The sequence below is a fragment of the Helicoverpa zea genome, chromosome 2, assembly GCF_022581195.2.
Source record: "Helicoverpa zea isolate HzStark_Cry1AcR chromosome 2, ilHelZeax1.1, whole genome shotgun sequence".
NCBI lineage: Eukaryota > Metazoa > Arthropoda > Insecta > Lepidoptera > Noctuidae > Helicoverpa > Helicoverpa zea.
The window spans coordinates 465074-492362 of NC_061453.1; the positions used below are offsets into that span (position 1 = coordinate 465074).

Here is a 27289-nt window from a genome sequence, read left to right on the forward strand (position 1 = left end):
ATACCGTTAGTCTTACAGGGCTCGCAGCGCTTTGAAGACACTGAGTATCTAAAGCTTGTTGACGTTATAATACAAATTCCACAGTTTTGGCAAGCATAGCCCTATTTGGCAAAATTTCCTTATTATACATGAGATAAATTTCTACTCGGCTACGTAATATTACGTAACGGTATTCTGATCCCGACGTGTTCAAAGAAATCTTAATATGTTACGAGGTTCCTTTTCATGCTCACTCCTAATATATTGTCACCTAGTTACTGGGAAGGTTTACGTAATATTATTGTCCGAATGTGTTTTTTTTTTACATTTGTGTGATTTTGTTATAGGGTTTAATTTTACGATTAATGAACTTGTAATTGACTTCATTTGATAAAACTAATTTTAAATCGTATGTATCGTATACATATCAAAAGTAAATAATATTTTTTTTTTTTTTGATAAATATACATATAATATATGTGCTATGGGGTTTGTTAATTTAATGTTTTAGTAGAAAACTTTTTTGTCCAGTGAGCGGAGTAGTCACTTTAGGAGGAGAAACTGGGGGCGGATGCTAGTATCGTATGAGGGGCGGGTAACTAGCGTGACGTCACGGCGGGCGGCGCACGCGTCTCGTAAGGTGCACACATTTCATATCAGCTGAGTGTCATTTTGTAATTGTTTACACCAGCATAGCTTCAACATTATCACTTCATTACTTACTAAACTAATTAGAAATCTTATAAAATGTTGAGTAAATTACTCAATTTCATTACACATTTTTAAATGTCTTTTTATTAGTATCTTTGAGCTGTTTATTATGTATCTAGCATGTAAAATAGGAATATTTTAATATTTATGCTACTAATTTAGTAAATACTAGAGGCAAAATAGATTACTCTCCCCTGTGCAAAGCACACACACTCCCTTCATTACTGATGTATCGGGTATACTATACTATATAGATAAATGAGATATTTTAATTATTTATGAATGTATGCAGTTATGTTATTTGAAATCATTGCTGGTATGTACTGAAACAATACCATCATAACTCAGTAGAAGTAACATTTACTCAATTTTTTTTTTACAGGTTTATTATTTATTAATAATTGCTGATTTATCATACATGTTTTTCAGCTCCTTAATAATAAAGCAAAAGTGCAATAGCACAAATAATACAAAATCTGATCAAATGGGACACCCAGCAATAGGATGAGGAGTTCAAATCCACTACACATGCTTGACTCTTATCCAGGATTTATTTTTACTTGTAGCATTAAGACCAAAAAACTGCTAATAAACATAACCCATGTATACATAACCATAGTTAAACATATTTTGAAAATTAATTTTCACTTTTTATTTAACTTAATAAAGCCATAAAGGCAGTGATGCCTGCTCCAAACTTAGATAATGTTAGGGTAAGAGTGTAGTAAAGGGTGAGCCAAGAACTCAGGATTTAGAAAACACAATGTAAGTTCTTGTGTAATCAAAGAAATCTTACATTAATGGAATTCATTATATTTGCATAGAGCGAGCAGAGTCAATCTTAAACTACTACTAATCTTGTACAAAAGATATAGTATACCATTTAAATTGTTTTTATTATTTTATTTAAGTACTCTCACACAAAATTAAGATGAATTGTAAAAAATCTCATTTTATCAACAGTTCAGCCTACCTGAGTCTTTTATGTATGAGATATTCTTTCCAAGAAGGGCTGAGTAAACAGAAAGTTCTTATGAATTAGGAAGTAAACAGAAACGACACACGCAATCAATTGGCACAATGCTAGTACATTCCCATGCATGGGCGACAACCTGGCAATGACGGCTCGCTTGAATTACACGACACTTGGCTGCGTCCTATACACAACTGTCTCTTATATCAAACTGTTAACACAAACAGCACATACACGGACAGGTTTAACTTACCAACAACAAGTTTCACACGAAATAACACCGACAGACTTTGATGGTATGTGAACACCTACACAAAAGTTTTAATCCACTGTCCAGACGATTTATAGATATAACACAAAACTTGCACTACCTTCTATTATTAATTACGGAAGATATAGTTGGAAGGAACACAATTATACTATGTGAGGATGCAGGCTTTCGGGATTAGCCAACAAAATGTTCTGAATGAATCCCTATCAATCGGCCATTGCACGATACCACAGACTAACAAGTCTGTCGTCATCATGTCGTTACTTTTTCACTCAAGATTGCTAGTCATAAATTTCAAAATACTTCCACTATTCCATTAAAAAGTAGCTGTATGTACAAAATACAAAAAGCTGTGTGTAATCTGGAAAGCAAATGCAAAGAATCTTAGATAAATAATATCCACAATGTAGGGGTCATTTTAAGTGTAAATACAATACAACGACTAGCTAGGCGATTTTACAAATCTTTTAATAAAAAATACTCAATCTGACAAAAATACTCTATGAGGGACTTTCTATTTCTTTTATTATTATTTTCATAGCTGCTGGCTGTTGACTAGATAGTGCTGATCTTGGTATGTACGTCACTGCAAGAAACGGACGACGAAGAATTTAAAATAAAAACTATAAATATAAAACAACAATGAAATAAAAGGAGATTAATCAGTCAGATTCTTATCGGAATGTCCCAAAAGATTTTGAAAAGTGTATATCAATAATTTCATAGATTCTGTAAAATTTACCTGATTAGAAGAGACCTCTAAAACAGACGTAGTTTGTATTGGAATAGGTTGTTAAATATTGGAAAAATTGATAAAATACATGTCGTACAAAATGAATCAAGAAGAGGGCGATCTCATTTCAATTTTTTTCCCAATATCGGTTTCGTTTATAATTAATTAGAAGATTCTTGATGAATAGGCAACATTATTTCTTTCTCATACAAAGTGGTGTCGCTATAAGCAAAATAAAATACTATAACTTATTTATGTATTGTAAAAAAACATCTTTCATTTATAGTATGTCTCCTGGGGTATTCATATTATTATAATACCGTGATTGTAGTCTTACCATTTACTTGGTAACTATTAAAGTAATCTGTGCCATTTACAAATGTTTTGAGAAAAATGACAGTTCGACAGCTTTAACAGGTGACACTTGAGTTGACAGCAGAAGCAGACCAAAATACACAATACAAATCACAATTAGATTTTGAAAAAACAAATAACAAATATGGTAAAATTCAAAGATGCGGTGTCGGCGTTTAACACTCTTAACGGACTGATCTGTGTTTATAAGCCAGCAGGCGTTCCGGTGAAACAAGTCCAGCACACGATAAAAACAAATCTTTGTAGAGGTTAGATATATTCTATTTTCATACATGATATGTTTAGGAGGAACGCAGTGCTAAAGGTATCATTAACAATTATTTTGTTTAGGTTAAATGTATTTTTTTCTGCAGATTTGAACGCATTGCCCGACAGACCAATAGAGAAAAGAGTAGAAATAATAGGATCAACAAATGAGCCTATGAAGGTTAGACTTGTGCCTAATTATGCTGATGACCCCCGAGTGTGCGGCCCGAGGTACATGAATGAGGACTTCAGGTGCAGCTGGGCAACACATCTTGGATTATTTAGTAGCGGCGTACTATGTAAGTGTCACCTTATGTAAGTCATATAGGATTTCAAAACCTGTGCTGCAAAGTTACTAAAATTCTTGTACATATTTCAGTATTAGGCATCAATGATGGCACAAAGCTCACCTACAAGATAAATGTTGGACGGCCAACGAGAGCTTTCAAAGTTCACGGTCAGCTGGGTAAGGCTACTGACACTTACTTCTGGAACGGCAAAACAATGGAGAGATCCACCTTCCAACACATCACCAGAGAGAAGATAGACAAAGTTGTGGCTCACATGCAAGCTGCACATCAGAAAGCTATGTTTGAGTAAGTTCTCTAACACCTTAAAATTGTTATGGTTCATTCTGGAGCATTCTATGATCAAAATGTATGTTGAAATCTGTGTACTAATTAAGTAAACTCTTTGCAGACAATCAGGGCTTCATATGGATTCTCAGACCACCTATGAATTGGCCTCAAAGGGCCTCATCCGACCAGTTGATAACAAGATTCCAGTTATCTATGGCATCAAGTGTGTCTACTTCAATTCCCCAAACTTTACATTAGGTAAGGTATTCAAATAAATAATTAAAACTAAATAACTATTCAGAAGAATTTGAGACTGTTATTTATTTAGTTATCTCTGTAACATAAAGCTATAATAACCTTTATAATAATATGTCAGTTTGCTAATAACCTATAGTAACAATTTATTTATTCTTTTACAGAAATACAATCAGTGAATGAATATGAGAAGTACTTCTGGACCCTCATTCATGACCTTGGTGTCCAACTGAAGTCCACAGCCTACTGCACAGCTGTCCAGTGCATCAGGCAAGGCAAGTTCGATGTGGACCTGGCTCTACTCCGGAAGCACTGGACCCTGGAGCACCTAGCAGACAACATGAACACGTGTGCAGAAATACTGGAGGAAAATGAACATCTGCTCAACCCAACATCTGCTATAATGACTGCATAGTTCTGTATTATTTGTAGAATAGTTTCATGTAAATATATATAAGAAATTAAATAATGAATAGTTTACTGTCTGAATTACTATTGTGTGTGTTCCTTTGTGTCTGTTGATATCCTTTAATTCCTAACCACTTAAATATGAACATGAGTCCTGACAAGACAAATTCACTTCTATGTATCTGATAAAACTGAACCCTCATGTCATATACCTATCAAAAGCAGTCCTCTACTTTTAAATCAAGCAGTGCAAAATCTATAATATCATTAACTGGTTACAATATTGAACATTATTGATAAAGAATATGTATATGTTTATAGTAGTAAATACCAGATTGTATGTTCAAACACTCAAGGAGTTCAACGCAACATGTCAATGATACTGATGATTCCTTCCACAGAGTCCACTTTAGTCACTAGCATCACTTGCATCCTCTAATCAACTGCCACTAGATGACGGTGTTGATGGAGACGTGTTGGCTTGCTTCTCCATCTGCTCTATGCGCTTGTGTCTGATCATGTTCGACAGAATGCCGTCGAACGAGGTAGTCTTCTTCTTAGCAGATCCTCTCAGAGTGTCCTCTCCCTTGCTGCGCACTCGTAAACGCAACGAACTCACTTCATCCATAAAATCAAAATCAGATTTTTCTTCTCTTATTGGCGACGCGGGAATTTCAGGCTGATTTTCTTTGCTCACCGGCACGGGGGAGGGAAGCCTCCTCCCAGGGCATTTCCATTCCAGTGTAACAGTTCCTGTTTTATCGACAGCCTTGTACAGTTCTTCTAATTCAGCAGGGTCAGGCATCCAGTTCTTGCCGATGAACACACCACTCTTGGATAGCTCGTCATCTGAACATGGTAGATCCCAGTCATCACCATGTGATTCTGTAGTGCTCATTGTTGTTTTTGTAAGTATTATTTTCTTTCAGAACTTTGAAAAATCATATAGGGAAAAATACAAACACAACTTTTGGTTACCTATTGACGTTTGGTTTTTTGTTGTGACAGCACTCAGCAGATTATATAGTTTGGGACAGATTAAACCAAACAAACTTTTGGCCATAGACATAATATTAGTAAACAGGACTGCGCATATAAACCCAAAAAACGAGCCGAGTGAAACAGTTAGTACGGAGGCTGTCTGTCCCTTTCTAATAGGGTGACTATGAGATTAAGCTATGTGAGACAAATCCGAATTTGCTAAGATTATTAAACACAGATTAGTATTGAAGTTTTAACTTACGCAGTTTGTGACCTTAAGATACTAATAAAGGCTTTTAATAATTAGCGGAAATTAGCAGTATAAAAGCAGGAAGATTCGAAGTGAAGACTGTTTTTTTTGTATTTCTACTTCATATATAGACTGCTGAGCCATTTATGTCGCCTTTCTTCATTTTTTGGGAAGCTATAACAATAGTACAACAGTTTTAAAATCCATCACCCATATTTTGACTCGTTACAAGAATTCATGGGCACCCTAGTTGTTTGGTTTACGAAAATGTTATTATTAGCTAACCTGTGGAACGATATATTGCAACCACCATAGGATTCACTTTTGCAAGTAGAAACGCAACACTTTTTCACCATTTTAATAGTTTAAATTGATTGAATACAAAAAAATATAAACAAAATTTTAAATGCTGATTACGCGCCAAGAATGTTCAGGGTTACCGCTAGAAAATAAAAAAAAGCAAAATAAAAATTTATGTTGTTTATGTTTTAATAATAAATACGAATAAATTAATGCGATTGTTATTAATTTGTTGACTTACAATTGTTAAAATAAGATAAAAATATAAGTGATTCAATTGTTTTTAGGAAGACAAAACTTTTGATCACAACATTTTTTTATGCTGGCAATGTGTTAGAAAGAGACAAACAGCCTCCGTTCGAACTATCCCTCTCGGCTCGAATTTGCCTCTGTGTATTATGCAACCAATTTAGTACCTTATTGCGTTAGAATAGAGTTCATTTTCGTAAATATATATTTTGAGCGTGCGCAATCTTGTTTAGTAATATTATATCTATGCTTTTGGCTAACTGTGACTTTGTCATTTTTCCCAATCTGACATCCTTAATTTTGATTTTGACAGTTTACGCTTTTCAAGTTTCCAGCATGGCTGTTTGAAATGTTTTGAATAAACAAAAAAGTGTTGTTTTATAGTTTATTTTAATCACAAGAACTAATAATGTCTTCATCATCAGACTCTGACTCTGACCATGAGAACGAAGTTAACAGGCAAGATTATCTAAATGGCGTTTATTTCCTAGCTTTACAATTTCCCGTTTACGTTCATATAACCTATTTCACAGACTTGGAGACTGCGAGGTCTGTGCAAGGAACAAAGCGAAATACACATGCCCGAAGTGTGAAGTGAAAACATGTTGCCTAGATTGCGTGAGGATACACAAGAAGGAACTGGAGTGCGACGGAATCAGGGATCGCACGAAGTTCATCAGAATGAAGGATTTTACTGATACGGACTTACTGAGCGACTACAGGCTGCTCGAGGAGTGCGCGCGGTTCGTCTATGGCGTCAAAATTGATGAGAAAAAGAAATACACCAGGATTGATAAAGACTTGCCAATTGTAAGTTGATATTGTATAACCTGAAATATTAAATCAGAATTACTGTAGTGTAGACCCATTATATCCATTGAATTTTTTCAACAGTATCTATACAAACTGAAGATGGCAGCCAGAAAGCGAGGCACAGTGCTACAGTTCTTGTCTCATAACTTTTCAAGACACAAAGCTAACACGACCAGATACAATAACAAAATGAACATTATCAACTGGCGAGTGGAGTGGGTGTTCCCCAACGTGGAGTCTGAGCCGCTGAAGTTTGTGGATGAAAGGTGTGCAGAACAGAAACGCCTCTCGGAACTGTTGGACAAGTATTTGAATCCTGATGCCTTGCCATTTGAAGGCTCTAAAGCTTTGACTTTCTATAAGGCAGCTGGATTTAGTGGGGTCAAAATATTATTGAGAGGTAAACCTTCATATTCGTCATTACATGTTATTTTTTACTTACCTATAAAAAGTTATGGGATGTTTATATATTAATGGTTTTTCAGCTGAAAAAGTGAAAGGCTCAGCAAGAAAGTTCTTTGAGCTAGATCCAACAGAATCTTTGGCTGAAAACTTGTCTGGCAAGTGTATTGTGGAGTTTCCAATCATTTTTGTTGTGCTCAAGGATCATGCTTACAACTTTGAAATTATTACTCCAGGTAATTTACTTTTTCGTCCAAAATTTTCACTACTTAAAAATAGTTGTTGAGAAGGCAAAAACTTCCAATAGCTTTTGATACCTAATATTAATTATACATTTTTCAGAAGATGAATTTGAAGAGGAAACTCCTGTTTGTAATCAAGATAAGGCAACTAACAGCACAAAAGATTCACCGGTCACAAATGGTGCACCAACTGCTGCTGTCACTTCCACTGCTAATGGCAACACAGACCATTCTAGAAAGAGACCAAGGCAGCTGCTGACAGAGAAAGTTGCTCTAGAGAAGAAGATGGAAATTGAGAAAGAGATAAAAGCAGCTAAGAAGAAGAAGCCAAAGAATCTACTGTTCACCACCGGGTACTCTTCAGAGGAGAGTATAGATGGCGAAAGTGATGATGAGACGTGACTGGCACCATGACTATAGTTCGGCCGTTCAGAGAATGCGTTCCTGACACCTGTCAGTTAGTCACGACTAGTGATGGGCACAACATAACACTGAGTTCGTTACCGTTCCTCCAAAATGAACCGCCAAATTATTTTAAGATTATTTTCGTTTTAAATTGGCGGAATCATTTAAATTTTTATTTTAGTTATTTAAGTGGAAACCAAAAAAAGGTAATATTCATATAATAAAATTGTTTTATTTATTCTTTGTTACAAAGTTACAATTTCTATGCAATAAAGTAAGTACATTGAATTGAATGTGCGTACAGAATATTAATCAGACTCCGATTCGCTTGAGGAGGTGGTGTCTTCATCATCATCTTCCCCTACATGTATAATTATATTATTATCAATAACAGAATCAATCCTGATATCTCGGTCAAAATGTTCCAAAATCAGGTTTTTAGTCTTCTCAACAACCCTTGCCCAGTCATCTCTTGTGACTTCCCTGAAGACTTCGTGCTGAATGGCGGGGAAGTATTGTGGCGGGCGGCGTAACCTTTTATTTGAGCCCAGATTAGCTCGATCGCGTTATATTGGCAATGATACGGTGGAATTCTTAGAACGCGATGACCGTACTCCAGAGCCAGTTCATCGATTTCGTATCGCACATTTGCCGCTTTATTTTCTTTAACTAATTTAATTAGCTCTGCTTTTAGCATCTGCATATTTGCGTCAATGCCTTTTGCTTGTAACCAAGCCACCATTTCTTCTTTTTTATTAGCTTGGGTAGGGGGTTTCTGTATTTGAACCGAGTGATAGGAGGCATTATCCATGAATATTACAGAAGGCTCTGCTAGGCTGGGCAAAAGCACGTTCTGGAACCACTCTTTAAATGTAGTGGCATTCATTTCCTCGTGGTAGTCATTTGTGGTTTTTGATTGAAATGCCAGTAACGCGTTCTCCACAAAGCCGTATTTTGCAGAACCTGCGTGGCATATTATCAGACGGGCCCCCTTACCCATTGGTACTTTTGACGTTGACGCTTGTGTATCATCCGTCCAGGAACGGGAAACCGTGTGATTGGCGTTTAGCCATGTCTCGTCAATGAACACGACATTATCCCAGTTATCAATTTTTTTTTGCTTCCCTCAAAAAACTTATCCTTTTTAAAATTACGTCGTATCGTTCTAATAAAATTTTTCTTTTGTCTGTTTTTTTATACGAAAAACCTATATCTTTTAAGATTTTGGTTAAAGCAGTTTTACCCCCCCTAAACAGTCCAGCTTCTCTTAAGGATGCCAAAAGCTTCTTCCTGTTGAGATATTCATTTCTGGAATAGTAACCATATATATGATTTCTGATTGCATCGGCGTCAAAGGTGTCAATATCTGTCACGGGTTTAGTTCTACGTTTCTTCTTCGGAGTACGTAAAATATTATCTTCCATGCCAGTCGAGCCGAACTTTTCTTTATTAATATTTGTTATCGTTCGTTTGCTAACTCCAAGCGCCTGAGAGACGCGTTCTTGTACTTGTTCGACAGGTATCAGGGGTCCGCAATTTTGCCGCTCCCGCTCAAAGTAATCTTGCAGCTTGATGATTAACTCACGGGCTCCACTTTTCAATGTTTGTCCACGTTTAGGCATTATTATGCACCAAAAGTAAAAAGAACGCAATAAAAAACACAATCGAAGTCCTATTTAGCGCCGATGTCAGTTTGAAAAGCAGAAACAGTCTTAAGGAGATGAGTTACGCACGAAGAATTTATGTCGACTAATTTATTTATACGGGCGGCGCCCTATTTATATGTGTACGCCTGCGACAACGAAAATCTGATTTTGAAAATTTAAAATTTTGAATTTGACATTTGAACTTCATTGTATTTTTCTTCATGACTATTGAAGGTTGCGAGTCGAAAAGGTTGTATGCGTTTCATGTCGCTACAAGTCCATTAAACATAAGCCGGATAATCAAATAAAAACCATAGACATAATATAGTAAACAGGACTGCGCACATATTATACTACTTACTTATTGGTGTCTATGAGATTAAGCTATGTGAGACAAATCCGAATTTGCTAAGATTATTAAACACAGATTGGTATTGAAGTTTTAACTTACGCAGTTTGTTACCTTAAGATACTAATATAAGCTTTTAATAATTAGCTGAAATTAGCTGTATTAAATTCATAAAAGTTATCTTATAGTCCATTATTTTCAAATTTTAAAAAAGAAAAACAAATCTTTTATTTTATAATATAAGTATAACTGTAAAAGAACTGATTACGATACTTGCCTGTTATTTTTAGCACAGCACTACAAATATAAAGCGCTGACATAACCTTGTAATTGCGCAGTATAGATTTAGAAAAATATTGTTTACCAAGTTATTTGACACTCAGTTTGGACCAAAATTATAACATTCATTGATTATTGATATAATAATGTTGTTTTAAATTTATTTCATCAATTGTTAAAACGGTAAACAATCAGCAAAAAATTTTTATCGTAACTGCAACGCCATTACAAAGTTACGTCGTCAGTTCAATCGCGATGTGTCAGGAACGCATTCTCTGAACGGCCGAACTATAGCTGACCATGGGCAGTTTCTGTTGGCACTTTGCTAAGCCTTCTCATGAGTGTGTTATATTCTGCTTCTAGTTTGGTGTAACCAGGTAAGATGCTGAATACAGTGTTCCTATTTCTACAATGTATGAAAATGGCAATATGTAATATTATAAGGATTCTGTAAATATGTTTAAAAATATAAGAAAGTTATTATAAATATTTTTATTGTATTTGTATTGCTACTAAATGTTTCTCTGTTAATATGAATAGATATTCATTTGTAGCATTGATCCCCAACACCTCTCCATACTTGTCAATGTTGAACACATGCTGTTGTCCAATTTTGATGTTCTTCATGCCACCCCCAGTCCTCTTCCTCAGCTGACAGTCTTGGTTGCTGGTGCTTTGGTAAATGAATATGTGTCTGGTAGCTTCACAGACCACACTGTATGAGAAGTTGGGGGGGCATGTCACAAATTTGCGATTTTGTTTTGATGACTGCACATAACCAAATGCACTGAGGGATCCCTGGTGCTTCATTGGCCATGTGCTGGAGTTTATCAGTTGTGCATAGGGTTGCCAGAGGCAGGCGTCCACGTCGTGTCGTAGTGCTAGGGCTGGTGCCTCTTGTGTTTCTATTTTGATGCTGAACAGGAACTGGTGCACACTGAGTGGAGCTCTGTGTGTCACATTGTGGGTTGTTGCATCCAGCCTCACTGAAATTGATAAGAAGTTAATTTTATATAATGTAAGAAAGCAAACATATAAATTATTGAAATATATTTATTTAATTTTTATAACTGAAGAATTTGTACCTAGCACAGTATCTTCCTCAGAGGCAGCATCACACTCCTCTAACTCTTGTGTGGACAGTCCTGGCATTGTTGGTTCTGTAGTCACCTCAGTTTCAGCACACAAGTGAGCCAGGCGCCGGTGGGCTTCCTCCACCAGGCTTGCATCCATGACCTGCTCACCATTGGGGTCCCCTCCTTCCAACAGTTCCTCCCACAGCATACTTTCAGATTTAGTTATTAATATATCTACCTGCCCATTGTCCTGGACATTCCATGTAGTGAGTTCACTATCAACCTTCTGCTTTAACTTTCCATCAACAAATGTTTTACCAGCATAACTGACTTTTATATTCAGTGGAGTGACATTTACAATCAAAAGGCTTCTGTTGAAGTTTGTTTCAAGTTTCAAAGTGATTGTAATATCCTCTGTTGTCTGCAGCCACGTGTATATGACTGTCCGTGGCTCCTGCTTGGATGGTTGTGTAATCTCTTGCTCAGAGTCTGATGTGAACTTGAATGTGTTGTCAGAAGCAATATACAATGCAGTACAACTGGTTTCAATTGCAGCATAGTGCACAATACCCTTGCCTTGAACTTGTCTAAAACTCATCTGCTTCCATTCTTGGCCATCATTGTCAAAGGACACCCAAGTAAGCACTGAGTTGAAATGTGATTCATTCTGTTCAACAGACTGTAGAAGACAATGCAATGTCTCAGTATTATCCTTCTCCTGTATTCTAGAGTCCACTATGATGAAATATTTTCCCTCACCAAGAATGAGACTTGACTGGAGAGTTTGCCATTGTTGGTTTCTTCCAGAGGGTCTGGTCCTTGCTCCAGTGCTCACAATATGCAAGTATCCAGTGCCATCACTGACTACAGCCAAACTGTTGGAAGGGAACGACAGGCACAGGTTGAAGTGGCCGGACTGCCTCGCCACATGCGCGGGGACGTCGTACACTACATCGTTGTGGAATGTTTGGTTGGTACTTTCGAAAGAAACATGACGTATCTTCTGTTCTTTATCGATGTAGTAGTAGTTGAGCGAGTAATCCCAATAGTCAAGAACTAGGTGATTATGAAGTGCAAAGAGTTTAGCGTGAACGAACGAGTACTGCACTTCGTCCGGGTAAACTCTGTCCACAGAAGTGACCAGATCATGCGAGAAATGTGGTAAGGCTTGTAAGTTTAATTTATAACCTTCAAAATCATGGTCCAAGAGGCGCCGGTTCGGACGCAACTCGACAAGAGACGACATAGTTTTATTTTATGCAAGTATTTGGTCTTAAATAAGTCCGGCTGGGTCAATCTAGCACTACTGAAATTTAACTTATTATTTTGTCAACATAAGTCACACTAACACACAAACGTCAATGTGATTCGCTGTAATTGTCAAATGACTACTGACTATATAGTGACTGAACTGAAGTCAAATGCCAAATATTATTTGTGTTACGTGTTACAAGTCGGTTACAAAAGTGAGAAATGTAGATTGCTGCAAGTGCAGATTTTAAATCCCCACTAGCTAGCAAAGGATTCTGTTTGATTCAGGAGCGTAGCGAATGATAAAAAGAATGAAAGATGCAAAAAAAATGCTCTCAGTACAACACTATTTCCCTGGTGTTATCTCGAATTTGACATTGACAGACAGCAAAGCGTAAAAACCGATGGTAAAAACAAAGTCAAAACAAAATAAACCGCGGGAGAGGATAGAATTTCTTGATTTCTTCCCAGGTTTTGTGTAAATAATTATATTTTTAATTGTTTTGGCAAATAATGTTGTTGTTAGTTACTGGCGATAACTGTTAAAGGGTCTTCTTCTTTTCAGAAGACCTTTTCGAGAGCTGGAGATATGAGTAAAAATTGTTTCAGAAATGACCTTTGTCAAAAATAATTCATACTGTGATATGCCTTTTGATGCTAACACACCGTATGTAAGTTAATTTGTTAGTTACCAATAAAACAACACTTATATTTAGCAATAAGGAATCTTAGAATGACAATATAACATGAATATTTACTTTTAGGCCGATTTTTACATATACTCAGATTTAAAAGATGTAGCTGATAGATGTACCATTTACAATGATGAAATAATGAAATGCAGGACTATTGGGATACTACAAAGTGTTCATGGTCGATTCTTTTTATCTGATGTGAGTAAATCATGCTTTACTATTTGTCTAAGAGAGAAAGAAAAGAATTAAGTTCTGAAATATTGTTTTAATTTCAGTTAAGTGGTGGGAAGCCTATAGTCCAGTTGTCAGTAGTGTATTTGAACTCTCTGGTGCAGTCCACGGTGATACCATACCCTGTGCAAGTGTTTGGCACACTGCAGTGGAAGAAGAGACCTGTCATATTTGCCAAGATACTGCAGGTAAGCATTTTCCAAGACATTATAAATGCCTTCTAAAGAAAATCATACCTCTAAGGCTTCTTGAGGACCTAGTTTTTGTAAGTGTGAATCACTAAGTTTCAATAAGAGGCTGTCAGTACCTGCTTTCTCTCTTAAACCATGCCCTGATAAGAGCTCCTATAAATAAAACTGTTGGCTAATCCCATAAGTAGCCATAATTTCCATGCAATGTCCTAATTCTTGCAACTGTTTTATTTCCAGGTCTTGAGTATACCATCAGCCATAAGACTCAGGAATGCCCTGAGTGGTATTGCTAATACACACCTAGCCAAAAATGGTCCCAAACAAGAATATGAAGAAGATCCAACATGATTATTAAAGAAATTGGCCTGTTATTAATGTTGCCAGATTTGAACAAGAATGTTTAATCTTGTACCTTTTACCCTGTGATATGAAATTGTTGCTATAAGTTTAAAATTGTGAAATGTTTATAAAATAAATAACAAATTAAAAGAATGCATATTTATTAAATCTTAAATAAATACATTAATTAACAATATGTGATAAAATTTACAACATTCCATCACCAAGCACTCGCTGCGCTTTTTACATAAAATAATAATGATGGGCATATAATCATATAATTTTGCTTCTGCTGGAGTTAACTTACACTTTTAAGCTGAATATCCCATATTGTCATACCAAACACATTGCTATGCACTATGAATCAGATTTTTTATCAAATATCATAATTTTTGGTAAGATTTATAAAAAAAATAACTGCTTGGAATGCTTTTCATGCTAAATAATTAAATTTTCAATGTTTTAGGAAGCCAGTTATATACTCAGATTCATCATACTCAGTAGTTGATTCAATAAATGAGAACTAAATATTGATGCAGGGTAAATAAACAAATTATAAATCGGCTATATAGCTCCTTACTCCTATTATACTTCATTGCTATGTCTAAATACAAAACTGTCCAGAGGAATCACATAGAAAATATGAAATCTTGCTTTTACATAAATATCCCATAACTGTACTATTATAGTTTCAAAAGGCAATTCAACTATAACAGCTTAGCTGTCACACTGCTGGGGTAACTGTCACTCTGCAGCATCATACAATGCTTTTATCATATGGAACTTGATTGGAGGTTGTGGTGAGAACTTGATTCTTTCATTGCATGTAAAACTTCATTTAGAACATTTTTGTAAAACTCTGTTAAATAAATTAACTTTCATTCATTAGTGTGAAGGGAATGTCATCTGGCTAAGTCACTAGTTATAAACTTATTATAGAAGAATCATATCAGTGGAAGTTTCAATGACCTCATAGCATTGAATGTTACCGCAGAGTCCCCAGCTCTAGTATATGCTATACCACAGATGAAGGATCCTAAAGTATGAGCGGGCCTAAAGGACCCAGAAGTAGAGTACAAACACCAGCAGTATGACAGCGCCCGCTGTTACCTTCACCAGCATAGACTTGGTGTTTAGATAGGTTGCATCCTTCTTGTACTTCGAAGACATCATTGATAGGTTCTGGGTTTTTGTATCCAGTTCTGAAACAATATGTAACATTCAGCATTTCTGCAACCGATTGTCAACTGTAACAGTAATCTTAAATGATTATAGATGATATGATTTGCTTTGATGCAGCATGACATGCAATTTGAGTTATGATGATTCAGTGAAACATATAGGCGTAAGTACGAAATATTGCTTGCTATATATATATTGAAATATTATTTGCTATTTGTGTATGTCGAAAGAAAAGTAAATTAATTTTTGTACATATTATTAATAGAGATATGATAAAGCATATGAATTAGCTGCCTCCAGTCCCTTTAGGTTCTATTCTGCAAGAAGTGGTAAGTAAGACCCTTACCGGAGAGTATAGCTCCCCTCTGCAGCACATCGTCGATGTTCTGCATCATGATGCGCTGCACGTCGCCCAGCTGGCCGCCGAGCTGCGCGGCGGCGCCGGCGCGGCGTGCGCGGGCGCCGCCCTCCGCGTACTGCCGCCGCGCGCGCTGCATCCACGTGTCGAACTCTATGAACGTGTATGGCCGGGTTACTGTGTTCACCTGTAACATGGGATAGTAATGATAGGTTTACGAAAACTTTATTCTTAAGATCCTGCACTTCAAGCTTTAGTTACACATTTGTTTTTGATAGCTGTTGAATAGTTCATGTAATAAATAAAATAATTTTGTAGGTGCTTTACTAATAGGAATAATAAAATATATCAAATCAAAGTGTAATTTTAGTTAGAAGTATTCATCATAATAAATTACAGAAACAGGTTTACTGCTACTGTAATTACAGAGTACTTCCAACGGCGGATCCAGGGGGTAGGTCACAAGGTCATGACCCCCCCCTGGGCCAGGTTCAGGACCAAAGAGGACCAATAATTATTTTTATTCCGAGTGAATAGGTAGATACCTACATAGTTACAGGTAGAGTAGTTTTGCTGAAGAATTCGTGCTCGCAACGCGCGCTCTCTATTCTTTATTTACTCTTTATCCGTACCCAAAAGGAGGAAACGGAACCCTGTTACTAAGAATCCGCTGTCCGAGTTGTCTACATTACATGCTGTATCTCATGCAGGGCCGTCTTAACCTATGGTGCAGGGTGTGCGAATAACCCGGGCGCCTCGATATCAGGGGCGCTGCGGGACGCACCAACACCAGGAAATTTCGAAGAAATTACACCCGTTCGATAAGGAAGTTCCACATTCTATCATGATACTGACAAAAAAGTCGCCTTCGCTTTGTTGGATTGATCATTTTGATTATTTTTAACTTTTAACATCCTCCAACTAAGTGAAAAAATTCTAGCTCGCTACGCTCGCGAGTAAATGACTATGTATCTACTGTATTTCTGATTGTTTATTAATTTTATTGACGCACCGAATCAACGAACACAAATGGCACTCGCTCTAATCACGGTTCCTTTCACGGAGTCTTCAAACAAATAATTTAGAAAAGTTTGCGCTCGTTGCGCTCGCGGTTACTTGTTGCTTTTGTGTCGTAGGCTAAAAAAATTTCGTATTATATATACCTTGCCTTGGGATCTTCATAAGTCAAATATAGCAAAAGAAAAATATTAATGGAGTCCTCAAAAACAAAACAGTTTGCGCTTCCGACTGCTTGTTACTTTACAGCGCTTTTTAAAACTTATGAACTTTTTGTGTCCCAAAAATAAAAGATTTGCGCGCTCGCTTCGCTCGCGCTAATTTTTACAATTACGTTGTCCTGTCTCGACTTTCATAACTGAAATCTGGCCAACAGTTTGAGCCTACAATGATTAGGAATCATTTTTCAAGTCCTTTACCTACCAAAAATATCTTATTTATATTCCTTGTAAAGTACTTCGATCAATATGTACTACTCGAAAGTCTTTCAATAGATACATAGGTGGCGCTTGGGTGATGATTGCACCGAGGCGCTACATGAGCTGGAGACGGCCCTGATCTCATGAACCCTTACCAAGAGTAAGACAATTGAAGTTTCCACAGAAAATGTTTTACTGTTGCTACAATAAAAAACGTATGCGCCCTTTTCTGCGTACACAATACTTTTCAAACGTTTAGTCTTCAACCTGAAAAAATTCTCGCGCTTGCATGATCGCGCTTTCTTGTATTTGTGCTGTATATTTGTTATACAGCAAGAAAGCGCCTATCTACTTTTAGTCCTCGAACTGAATAAAAATTTTCGGGCTCGCTTCGCTCGCGCTTTTTTCAATTTCGCATCTGTGATTGTGTCCAAGAAATCGCGTTCGCTCAGCTCGGACCATTTTCTACATAAAAACACTTTTTTAACCTTAGTCCTCGACCTGAACAAAAATTTTCGCGCTCGCTTCGCTCGCGCTTTTTTGTTTGGCACGTCTGTGTACTATAAATACGAGAAATTGCGCTCACTCTGCTCGGGCCATTTTCTACATGAAAACACTTTTCTTAACATTCGTAAAAATGTCGAGCTCGCTACGATCGCGCTTATTGTATTTATACTACTACTTTTAGTATTAAAAGAAGCTACAATATAATATTTTTTGGGACTTGACCACGAGTGTGTGACCCCCCCCTGGCGCCGAAGCTGGATCCGCCCTTGAGTACTTCAGCATGGTTGACTGACATCATTTTAGCACATTGCTATCAGAGCATGACAGCATTTTAATAGGCAGAGTGTGAAAAAAGGAAACAATTTATTTCCTATCAACAACAATACATTATATTTAAAAATAAAATAAAACACTTACATATGTATGTAGGTACTATACAATGATATTATTATGCAAGCAACATTTCATTACTTTAATATGTCATGAAGTCTATTATTTCTATATCATATATAATGAAAATAGCTTGTGAAAATGTCAATTGGATATTTAGTGAAAGCTCCTTTTAGTGAAAGTGGCTTTTTCTTAATTAAGATAAGAGCTTCTACTTGTAAGTTTAGCAAAAAAGTAAACAATTTACTCTAATTGGATTGTGACATAGCGGTTACAATGTTTATGTTATAGATTACATTTATATTGATATTTTAGCTATAAACATGATGAGTATGTATACACACCCGCTTGCCGTATTGCTGGTAGAACTCCTGTGCAATCTCCTCGAGGTAGCTGAATGCCAGTCTCTTGCTGTAGTTGCGCTCACACAGCACTAGGTAGCAGATCTCATGCTCAATTAGATAACTGGAAAGTTAACAATATTCTCCATTTAAAACTGAATAAGTAAATCAGTCTAGCTGCACTCCTTCTATTCTGTGTTTTCAACAGCAACTAGGCAAATTGTTTTTGTTTCCTACTAAAAATAAATGATGTATCATTGCTTCTATTGTGTAAAGCAAATAAATAAGATTGCACAAATGTACCATGACATTACATCAGTATGATAGAGAACATTAACAACTAAAAAGCAGTAAAATAATGTGATAAACTGAAAATAACAAGCAGTAGGACTCACTGGAAGAGATAGGGCCCAGTTTCGATGGAGCAACGCGTCGGCGACTGTGGGCCTAGTTTTCTAAACAGCATTTTAGCCTGATTTTGGTACTCCAGAACATTGCAGCCGCTCTGCGAACCACCACAGCAAATTAAATTGTAAAATTAAAATAATAAACAGGAGAAATTAAACAAAATAATGTTGTAAAACATATTGAAACGAGAAAATATACGTGAGCAATATACGTGAAATTATATGAAATAATAAGCTAAAAAATTGACAAGTGAATACATGTTACACGTGGAATATGATATATTTTAACGGTAATGTATTAATGTCCAGTAAAACATGTTACCTGCTCATCCTCTTGCATAGTAGCGGCCAGGGGGAGGCCGTCTACGACCCTCGCGATCATAGTCATCAGAACCATTTTGGTATATTATAATTGTCTCTCACGTTAACATATAAACAAATGTATGTTTTAGTAAGATTTTCACACAACACTGGTTACTTTTTCCTTCTCATTATCGGGAAATGGAAAACAAGATCTATAGTTGACAGCTGTTCATACACGTCAAAGCAACTGACATGACAACAACACGTCAGAACTCAGAAACTTTGTTCATGTTATGAGTTACCATTTAAGAAAAACACGTTCCGTTTTACATCCACATAAAAGTTTTCAAACGATAAGGATTTTATCTCCTCATAATGTTATATGTAAACTGGCCTATAAAATATTTCGATGCCGTTACATGTTAGAAAGGAAACATTTTTTTTATTTATTTAATGGCGCAAACGATTTTTTTACTGGAAAATGTGCCAGTTATTGAATTGGTAAATATTGTAAGAAAAAGGTTCAATGTGTACAATTTAGTAAAATTTTTCTATATTAGTGAAGAATAGCTAACTGTTTATTTTTCTGTATCCACATATTTTTGTACACAGAACGAAATGTGACTTTGTGTGTTTGATGCTTTCACCCTTAAATAGCTAAACCGATTGAGAGAGGGAGACTGGAGATCGGTGGCATAGACATACATTCACTAATATTAATTTATCCCAACACGGGACATGGTTTTTCTGCGACGAGGATGTCCAGTCCCAGGCAAAGTATTTTAGAAGTATGAAGGCACGGGTTCGTCATCAGGTGGTCGAGATATCGTTGAGGACACTAAATAAAATATAGTCACAAAACTTTGGTTACCACGTCTTGTAATAAATTATCCAAAAGTCAGGAAAACAAATCACAAGACACTCCACCGAGCGTCCAGGGGCCCGATTCTCCTAAGGTAATAATATCAAAATTGAATAGAAATCGAATCGCAATAGCAGTTTTAACCATATTGGGCATTCTGCTACTAATATAAGACCAATCGTATTCCAACGATATTCGATTGGTTTGCGATTGGTATGCTATTTTGATGATTTTGGTCTATACGGTAGTTTGCTCTACAATCATATTGCAATCGTAAATAATTTGCAGACAAAATGATTCATTATTGAATGACAGAAAAGGATAAAAAGGTTTATTTCAAAGAAAAGATAGTGGAATGCCACATACGCTTCAATCGTAATTGAGTCGTGATTGGATCGCAGTCGAATGTGAATCGTATGTCGCTTAAGTAAAATTAGGAGAATCGGGCCCCAGTTCTGAGGTCTAGTAGTAGTATTTTAATTTGAAAAACGTGGTATGTACCACAAGGGTACTCTATCTTGTTTGTTGTTTTTTGATCCAACATAAGAAGCTTACACTTATGCCGCTTATCAAAGGTCATGTTTACATACAGTGTGCAGCACTTACTACGGGCGAATATGTAAATATGAAGTATACGAATGTTGTAAATTGTATAGCGTGTTTTTTTCCCAGATCGATGGGCGTATTAGCTGAATAACTCCCTACTAAAAAACTTCCATCATGAAAAAACCTCGGATAACTTTTGTTTACCAGAATATTCTCCTGGTTTCTATCAAGTTTTCTAGCTACAATTTCGTAGCGCAATGCTAGCACTACAGAGTGCGTGTAAAAGAGTACAACGCGCGGGGGTACTGCAGCAGTGGATATAATAACAAACAAGTTTGGATTTTATTGTGGATATTTTATTAACATTATCATCATGCATCAAATTTATGTGCTAATTCATTTACACTTATAACTAACTATACATAGAAAAATAACTTAACTAGGGGGCAGAAAATACAGTATTTTGTAAAATTAAACAACTAAAATTACAATTAAAATATCGGACTTTAACTGCATACAACTAAAAGCAAGTATAACGCAACATCACTGTATCGCACGCAACTCTCAGAATAATTACTTCAATTTGTTAGAACTGATCAAAGCGAAACGAAAGCGCCATCTATGAGCGAGTAGCAGTAACTAAAGTGTAACTCTTACAACTCGTTGTCGACACAGACGTAACACACCACTCATCCGGAATGAATTACGTATTCGAATATTGGACATTAATATCGACGAACAGTACATTGAAATAGGAATTAACGATAAAACACGAACGTGTAAGACTGCTGGCCGCCTGCCCTCCCCTGCCTATCACCGAATTCACTAACCTTCTCATTGCTTCCGCGCAAAATATTCTCATATTTCACCTATCTACCGACGCCAATAACTAGCCGTTGATGGGTCGTGAGGGTGTGCGTTTGGATTACATTAAATATTTACAATAATTTAGACGTGCAGAACATCCGCGGCCGCGATATATAGACCACTACACGACGACGCCTTGTGCCAATGCGGCGTCCGTTATTATCATTTTAAATCAAATTATGATACTAAGACTAGGCTCAATTTAAAATAATTTCATTAATAATATTTTTTTTCGAGGTGCCTTTAAAATTTACATTGAAAATTTAAGTACATTAGTAATTAGAAACTTTGATTTTTTATTCAACAACATCAATTCGACTATAATTATTTAAACTCTCCGAGCATTATTTTAAATGCTTGCTCAAACATTTTGCCTACTAACCGGTAACTAGTATCTCACATCGTCGATTAGGACACACACTAGCCGAATTATAAATTCTGAGAGCGTTCACCTTCCACCCCATGGTCCATTCATTACCTACTAATCTATTCATAAAGATATTTTACAATAAAATTTGTAACCTACAGAACGAAATTTCCTAAAAAGGAAAATAATGCGTTTGTCATCGCCCGTGACGTCCCTGGGCGTCGACCGCGTGACAGGCAAAATAAATAAATTAAACCCTATAGTTATATTTACAAAAGCATAAGAAGTAGTGCCGAACAGAAAATTACTGAGAATTCCATCTAGCTATATAAAAATACGATTAAAATTCCACAATTTTGTTTTTTTAAATATATTAATTTGAATCACATGAAACGGCCACTGGTTTTGTTCGAAGAAGTTTGGATACTGAGATCTTTCACCTAAATAAAAGTCACTTAACGCACTGGTCTATTTAATATATAGTTAACACCTGTATATCGGTTGGACTGGTCTACCTATTATTGTATCGTGTGCGAGTCTGACCCGAGCGCGCTCGCGGCGGTCCCTCTGCATAGCACCCATTGTACCTCCTCCCTACTCCTAAGGCTCGTGTGACCCTCACAGTGCGAGGCCCCCCCACCCGCGCCCGTCACCAGCACTCGCGCCCTGCTCCACGCTACTCCCTTACAAAAATATAGTGCCTCTGTGACCGGCGCGGCCGGGGACAACGCGGCCTCTACAATTATTATACTTGACACGAAGCCATCTAACAATTCCTCCTCTTATATACATTTACTATTACATATTAACAAACTTTATTGTATACATAGAAGGATCTTTTGTCTTTGCATTGAATGAAATATCAATTATTTATCTGTGTATATGTCGAAGTGAACTAGGCTACACCTAAATCGATCTTTCTTTTACAACTATCTAGTTAAAAGTATTATGATTCATTAACATTGGACCACAAATCGTAATTAATTATTAATAATATTTATTCAGGTAACAAAAAATGGAGGTCGCGCGCTGTTCAACTTAACAAATGATATCCGAGCGGCCTGATATGCGACACAAGTGTGCGCGCACGGTCATGTTGTGATATGTTCGAGTGGCGGTGAGGTGCGCGCGACCCCCTCGCAACATGCTTAATATAAATTTTAAATAAACGAAATAAACTAGAACATGTCCACTTAAACAGCTCACTTATAGTAAACATATATTTATAATTAACACAATTAACGCACAAAAATCATCCCTTAACTATTCATTATGTCAGTGTTCCTGTCGGACAGTTGGCAGTAGGTTTATCAGTACTTGCGTAGTATTACGTCAAAACATTTGTTTTAAATGAATGTTTGCAATTTAATATCATTTCCTAATTCGGTATCGAAATGTAAAACAATAGAGATAGACTATGCGATGCGAGAGCGGCGCCCGAGCGTCGAGTGCTGCGCGCGCGCCGCTCGGGGGACGCTCTCGGGAAACAGATTACAGCTAGGTATAGACAATCACTAAATGTTCATAGTAATATATAACTCAACAGCAGTGAGGTTGCTCCGTTTGTAACAAGGTGTAAATATGAGATGGCCATACAAAGCACCAAGAAGTGAATATATTTCATCTGAGGATATTACTATAAGATATTTTCGTTATATAAACATTTTTACGTAAATATTTCTTTATAATAAACTCTTATTTAGACTATATATATATATATATCTTATTGCGTATTGTAAAGTGTGTCGAACAATGTAAATTGTATATTCATATGAATCATTTGTTAGTTTTGCTTAGGTTGAGGTAGGAAGTTCTGATTTCGTACAGTCGACCGAGGAAATGTATAATCGACATTAAACATGCAATATATAGAAATTTCATTTACAAACATTTAAAAATTCGTTTCAACATTATACAAAAATCACTCCGTCCCCATATAACATCTAGCAAATTTAGTGTTCCTCTTCTGAATACCCTAAAAATAGGTACCTATATAAACATTTGAGCAATCAATTTCGTCTCTCCTATTTTTGTATAAATATTAAATTCAATGATAAGTTAATATTAGTTCGATTTGAGAGTAATATTTATATTAATAACATTATATAGAAGCGATCTGAAAAACGTAATGCATGATGATTTGAAAAATAGACGAATTGTAACTATTAGTGAAAAAACTAGTAATGTAAGAGCGAAATGAATACGCGTCCTCTACACACCGCGTCACGACTGAGAGTGTCCTGCGGCACGTCATACGTCACACGTTATCCACGTCACACGTCATCCACGTCTGGGCGTCGAGGGAGATTCCAGCGGCCTACGCCAGCGAGCAGTCGATCTCGACGATGTCCTTGGGCACGTCGACGAACTGGTAGACGAGGCGCTGGCCGTCCACCTTGGCGAGGATGCCGCGCTGGTAGTAGTAGCGCAGCGCGCGCCCCATCGTCTCGTAGTTCATGTCGGGCTTGTTCTTGTGCAGCCCCCACAGGCGCGACACCGCCTTCGAGTCCACCAGCTTGAACACGCCCTTCTCGCGGTTGGTCCACTTGATGAAGCGCGGGCAGTACTCGCGGTCCTGCAGCAGCTTCAGCAGGAACTCCCACAGGTAGGTGGTGGAGCCCTCGCGGCTCTTGCGCTTCACGCCGGGCGTGGGCGGGCCCTCGGCGCGCGGCCTCTTCTTGGGCTTGAGCTTGTTGTGGTGGTGATGCCGCTGGTAATCGCCGAAGTCGAACACGGAGTAGGGCAGCTCGTCGTGCGGCAGCGGCGGCGGCGCGGGCGCGGCGAAGTGGTGCGCGCCGCCGCCGCCGCCGCCGTACCCGTACCCGTACGCCTCGCGCTCGTGCCCGCCTCCCACTGGAAACAAACAGAACAAAAACGTTAAATACGAGTTATAATACAAAGATATTGAGTGGGGCGTAAACTAGTCATCATCAAGAAAGCAGGTACCTCATCCTTATTACGAACTTCTTACATCGCCTAGAGATTGTGCTCGTATTTAAATCTCATGTAAAAATAATGTACCTGTTAGTGCTAGACAAGTAAATATTTAATGAATACAATGTTGATGCAACATTTGGTGCCAACTAATCCGACTAAACAATAGTGAGACTAGAGGGCGACGCAACTCTCATGCGATTAGGGTACTCTGTTGTCTAAACTAACTCCCGTGTTTTGATAACATTAATTTATATTCATAGGAATATTTTAACTTAAAGGAACGTCCTGTTTCCCTGTTGTACATGGTAGTTAAGTACCAATAAGCAAATTGTGGTCGTACATCATTACTGGGAATAAATGACCACAATTTCATGATTATGAAAGTGTGGTCGAATAAAATAAATTCATTTAATAAATGAGCATGCAGTAATAAATTGCCTATAAGCAATAAAATCCAATAGGTAGTCATAACGTCGATACAGTATCAATAGAGCGAAGCAGTAGTGCAGTCCTCGATGATAATGCGTCGCCGACAGTGAAAGGATGCGGATGACGTTTATTTGTGTGTCCTTATCAAATTCAATATTTTTATACATTACGATGATTTATAGTGTTGTTTTGTCCCCTTTTTATAATGCGCCTACTAAACGATACTGCTATTTTATTTGCTCATCGCTTCAAATGGTTCCTCGCGAAAATGAATTACCAGTTTGAGATCGACTTCTTAGAAGAAGTATGAGTATTTCCCGAAGTTGTATGTTTCGTCGGTAGTTTGGTGGGTCGTGGAACAATGTGAGCGTTGGTACGATAACACTGATAGTGTCGCGATTGCGTCAAAGCGCCGGAGCCGTGCCTTGACCCGAATGCCTGCGACCGGCGCACTCGCCGACACGTTTTCCTCCTCGGAAAATAAGCTTCTGCGTAATGTTCTAGAGGATAGTAATCAGACATACTTCTAGAACGTTAACGTAGTATGTTTTTAAGGCAGTTTTAGGGTTCTGAAACTCAATTGATTTTTAAACCTCAAAAACTATTTCGCAGTTTACTCAGACACACAGAAATAACATCAAAGTCAACGTTTCTTAGGAAACAAAACAACAGTATATTTTTCAGTTGACCGCGTGAGTTCGATCTAAAAACTTCAAGCCGAGCAATAAATTTCATCTGGCGAGCTCTAGGCGCTCAATAAAACAGTTGTTTGCTTGTGTGATTAACCCAATTCGCGGGAAATGATTTAGTTAACACTTCCTAACATTTAGGATTATCGTCTGTCTGTGCGTCTGTGTAATGGTATAATTACTTTTTTTCATGTCTATGTCCGCTATTCTTTAACATTCTTCGTCGCAAAACTCGTATATTTCATTTTTTTGTAATACTTTTTATAAATGACTTGTGCCTATGACAGATTTACTTTAGTAAATTGTAATAAATATTTTTATTATTCCTTCTCTTGAATTAAACAGGAATGTGGAGTAAGACCGAATTATTGGCTAGTTTAACAAGCAAGGAAGTGAAGATCACCTAGTTTCTCTCGGATTTTATGGTGTTATTTATTATGTGGAAGCATTCCCATGTTCGCGTAATAAGGTTGCGTAAATTATGTCTTCCAGGAGTTTTGCATAAAGCTGGGTTTTTCGTGTCGGATGACTGTTTAGCCAGAAACCACACCAGGATTAGAACATATGGTGCGTACGTGACATAACACTGGGTTATGATAACCGACCACAGAACTGTCGCAATGATTCAATCGTTGTTATTCCATCAATTAATAGAAAATTACGAACATATTAAATTGATAATATAATTTATAAGGAAAGACCCTGTTCGGTGTCTCGCTTTCAGCACAAACGCTTCAGTGAGGAAACTTTTCATAATTGAATCTGTTGATCTCCCATAGGGAATGTAGAATTACGTTGGTAATGCCACCAGGGACAGGCGGAAGTACGGTTTAAATGTTAATTTATTTTTATGAGGAAGTACCATTAGGTAAATGAAGATAGGGAATTTTGCGGTTTTGACGTAATCAATTTCCAAAAAATTCAATTAATGTCATAATGAACTATATAGTGGTTTTCCTTTTGCGAGTACTATGCTAACTGCAGAGCGGAATCTAAATAGATAGGTAATTACTTTAATATTATAATTTTTAGTTTGAAATATATAAGTTGTAAGTTAGTTAGCATAGTGGTTCCTCGCGTCGGATCGAGTATAACATAACGCATGTATTTTTAAACGTCGCCGGTGTGGAGTGGTAGTGCGTTGGCGCTATTCGCCATTTTCTAATATTATCTAACTGGTATATATTTTCGCGCGGCTTATCTGCGCGGTCATTGACCCTGCGCACTGACACGTGTGGACACATTCCTACGCACTTGTATTACTTCCTGGAAAATCAAGAAATAAGCAAATACTTTTGAATCGAAAACACGTGTTTATGATATCGTACAGCTATAGCAAACATGAAAGTCCTGTGAAGAGGTTGCTAAATAAGGTGCGCGTGCGACCGTCTAAGGTCGGCTAACGTAACGCCCACGCATTGTTGTGTTCGTAATGGACGC

The 27289-nt window shown here is 37.1% G+C and overlaps 8 protein-coding genes across 15 annotated transcripts in view; 3 read left to right on the forward strand and 5 right to left on the reverse strand.

Annotated features, from left to right (window-relative positions):
- Nucleotides 1-2189, reverse strand: part of LOC124637721 (protein FAM102A) — a 69862-nt gene extending 67673 nt beyond the window's left edge. For 2 of the 3 annotated variants that reach the window (XM_047174369.1, XM_047174352.1), the window contains exon 1: nt 1917-2189. The gene's annotated coding sequence lies outside the window, so the exon portion shown is untranslated. The remainder of the gene's footprint in view (nt 1-1916) is intronic. The other variant, XM_047174377.1, reaches the window with a different exon arrangement.
- Nucleotides 2190-3068: 879 nt separating this feature from the next.
- On the forward strand, nt 3069-4610 carry LOC124642665 (mitochondrial mRNA pseudouridine synthase Trub2). Its single transcript, XM_047181255.1, has 5 exons — nt 3069-3290; nt 3396-3587; nt 3668-3884; nt 3988-4124; nt 4286-4610. The coding sequence occupies exons 1-5, from the start codon at nt 3167-3169 to the stop codon at nt 4534-4536; spliced, it is 921 nt and encodes a 306-aa protein (XP_047037211.1). The 5' UTR covers nt 3069-3166; the 3' UTR covers nt 4537-4610.
- LOC124642672 (PAXIP1-associated glutamate-rich protein 1A) lies at nt 4161-5550 on the reverse strand. Its single transcript, XM_047181269.1, has one exon. It carries the CDS (start codon nt 5425-5427, stop codon nt 4969-4971), a length of 459 nt encoding a protein of 152 aa, XP_047037225.1. The 5' UTR covers nt 5428-5550; the 3' UTR covers nt 4161-4968.
- A 1046-nt stretch (nt 5551-6596) lies between these two features.
- On the forward strand, nt 6597-10934 carry LOC124637401 (box C/D snoRNA protein 1). Its single transcript, XM_047173838.1, has 6 exons — nt 6597-6768; nt 6843-7119; nt 7204-7522; nt 7608-7760; nt 7867-8182; nt 10738-10934. The coding sequence occupies exons 1-5, from the start codon at nt 6719-6721 to the stop codon at nt 8166-8168; spliced, it is 1101 nt and encodes a 366-aa protein (XP_047029794.1). The 5' UTR covers nt 6597-6718; the 3' UTR covers nt 8169-8182; nt 10738-10934.
- Nucleotides 10923-12900, reverse strand: LOC124637394 (nudC domain-containing protein 1). Its single transcript, XM_047173826.1, has 2 exons — nt 11531-12900; nt 10923-11431 (listed from the first exon to the last, which is right to left on the reverse strand). Exons 1-2 carry the CDS (start codon nt 12765-12767, stop codon nt 10938-10940), a joined length of 1731 nt encoding a protein of 576 aa, XP_047029782.1. The 5' UTR covers nt 12768-12900; the 3' UTR covers nt 10923-10937.
- Nucleotides 12901-13169: 269 nt separating this feature from the next.
- On the forward strand, nt 13170-14378 carry LOC124637415. Of its 2 annotated transcripts, none has more exons than XM_047173869.1 (5): nt 13170-13250; nt 13338-13443; nt 13537-13665; nt 13743-13886; nt 14127-14378. In XM_047173869.1, exons 2-5 carry the CDS (start codon nt 13384-13386, stop codon nt 14235-14237), a joined length of 444 nt encoding a protein of 147 aa, XP_047029825.1. In that variant the 5' UTR covers nt 13170-13250; nt 13338-13383; the 3' UTR covers nt 14238-14378. The 2 variants fall into 2 exon arrangements, with proteins under 2 accessions (XP_047029825.1, XP_047029836.1); XM_047173880.1 differs by having other exon boundaries at nt 13180-13243.
- On the reverse strand, nt 14373-19419 carry LOC124637410 (vesicle-trafficking protein SEC22b). 2 transcript variants are annotated; one of them, XR_006985239.1, is made up of 6 exons: nt 19172-19419; nt 18838-18947; nt 18446-18566; nt 15757-15955; nt 15154-15430; nt 14373-15123 (listed from the first exon to the last, which is right to left on the reverse strand). XR_006985239.1 is itself a non-coding variant. In XM_047173849.1 (5 exons), the coding sequence occupies exons 1-5, from the start codon at nt 19244-19246 to the stop codon at nt 15282-15284; spliced, it is 654 nt and encodes a 217-aa protein (XP_047029805.1). In that variant the 5' UTR covers nt 19247-19419; the 3' UTR covers nt 14373-15281. The 2 variants fall into 2 exon arrangements, 1 of the variants encoding a protein (XP_047029805.1); XM_047173849.1 differs by having other exon boundaries at nt 14373-15430.
- Nucleotides 19420-20894: 1475 nt separating this feature from the next.
- Nucleotides 20895-27289, reverse strand: part of LOC124638818 (ecdysone-induced protein 74EF) — a 208524-nt gene continuing 202129 nt past the window's right edge. For all 4 annotated transcript variants that reach the window (XM_047175939.1, XM_047175948.1, XM_047175931.1 and 1 more), the window contains one exon: nt 20895-24647. In XM_047175939.1, coding sequence (XP_047031895.1) covers nt 24112-24647 — 536 coding nt within the window. In that variant the 3' untranslated portion in view covers nt 20895-24111. The remainder of the gene's footprint in view (nt 24648-27289) is intronic.

Coding starts and splice junctions, on each gene's coding strand:
- LOC124642672 (XM_047181269.1), bottom strand. CDS start 5,427: ATGAGCACTACAGAATCACATGGTGATGACTGGGATCTACCATGTTCA.
- LOC124637401 (XM_047173838.1), top strand. CDS start 6,719: ATGTCTTCATCATCAGACTCTGACTCTGACCATGAGAACGAAGTTAAC. Junction 6,769..6,842: donor CATGAGAACGAAGTTAACAG/GCAAGATTATCT, acceptor CCTATTTCACAG/ACTTGGAGACTGCGAGGTCT. Junction 7,523..7,607: donor GGTCAAAATATTATTGAGAG/GTAAACCTTCAT, acceptor ATGGTTTTTCAG/CTGAAAAAGTGAAAGGCTCA.
- LOC124637394 (XM_047173826.1), bottom strand. CDS start 12,767: ATGTCGTCTCTTGTCGAGTTGCGTCCGAACCGGCGCCTCTTGGACCAT. Junction 11,432..11,530: donor TGAGGAAGATACTGTGCTAG/GTACAAATTCTT, acceptor TATCAATTTCAG/TGAGGCTGGATGCAACAACC.
- LOC124637410 (XM_047173849.1), bottom strand. CDS start 19,246: ATGGTTCTGATGACTATGATCGCGAGGGTCGTAGACGGCCTCCCCCTG. Junction 18,948..19,171: donor CTATGCAAGAGGATGAGCAG/GTAACATGTTTT, acceptor GGTGGTTCGCAG/AGCGGCTGCAATGTTCTGGA. Junction 15,956..18,445: donor ACCAGCAATACGGCAAGCGG/GTGTGTATACAT, acceptor CCCATGTTACAG/GTGAACACAGTAACCCGGCC.
- LOC124642665 (XM_047181255.1), top strand. CDS start 3,167: ATGGTAAAATTCAAAGATGCGGTGTCGGCGTTTAACACTCTTAACGGA. Junction 3,885..3,987: donor CATCAGAAAGCTATGTTTGA/GTAAGTTCTCTA, acceptor AACTCTTTGCAG/ACAATCAGGGCTTCATATGG. Junction 4,125..4,285: donor TTCCCCAAACTTTACATTAG/GTAAGGTATTCA, acceptor ATTCTTTTACAG/AAATACAATCAGTGAATGAA.
- LOC124637415 (XM_047173869.1), top strand. CDS start 13,384: ATGACCTTTGTCAAAAATAATTCATACTGTGATATGCCTTTTGATGCT. Junction 13,444..13,536: donor TTGATGCTAACACACCGTAT/GTAAGTTAATTT, acceptor ATTTACTTTTAG/GCCGATTTTTACATATACTC. Junction 13,887..14,126: donor TATTTGCCAAGATACTGCAG/GTAAGCATTTTC, acceptor TTTTATTTCCAG/GTCTTGAGTATACCATCAGC.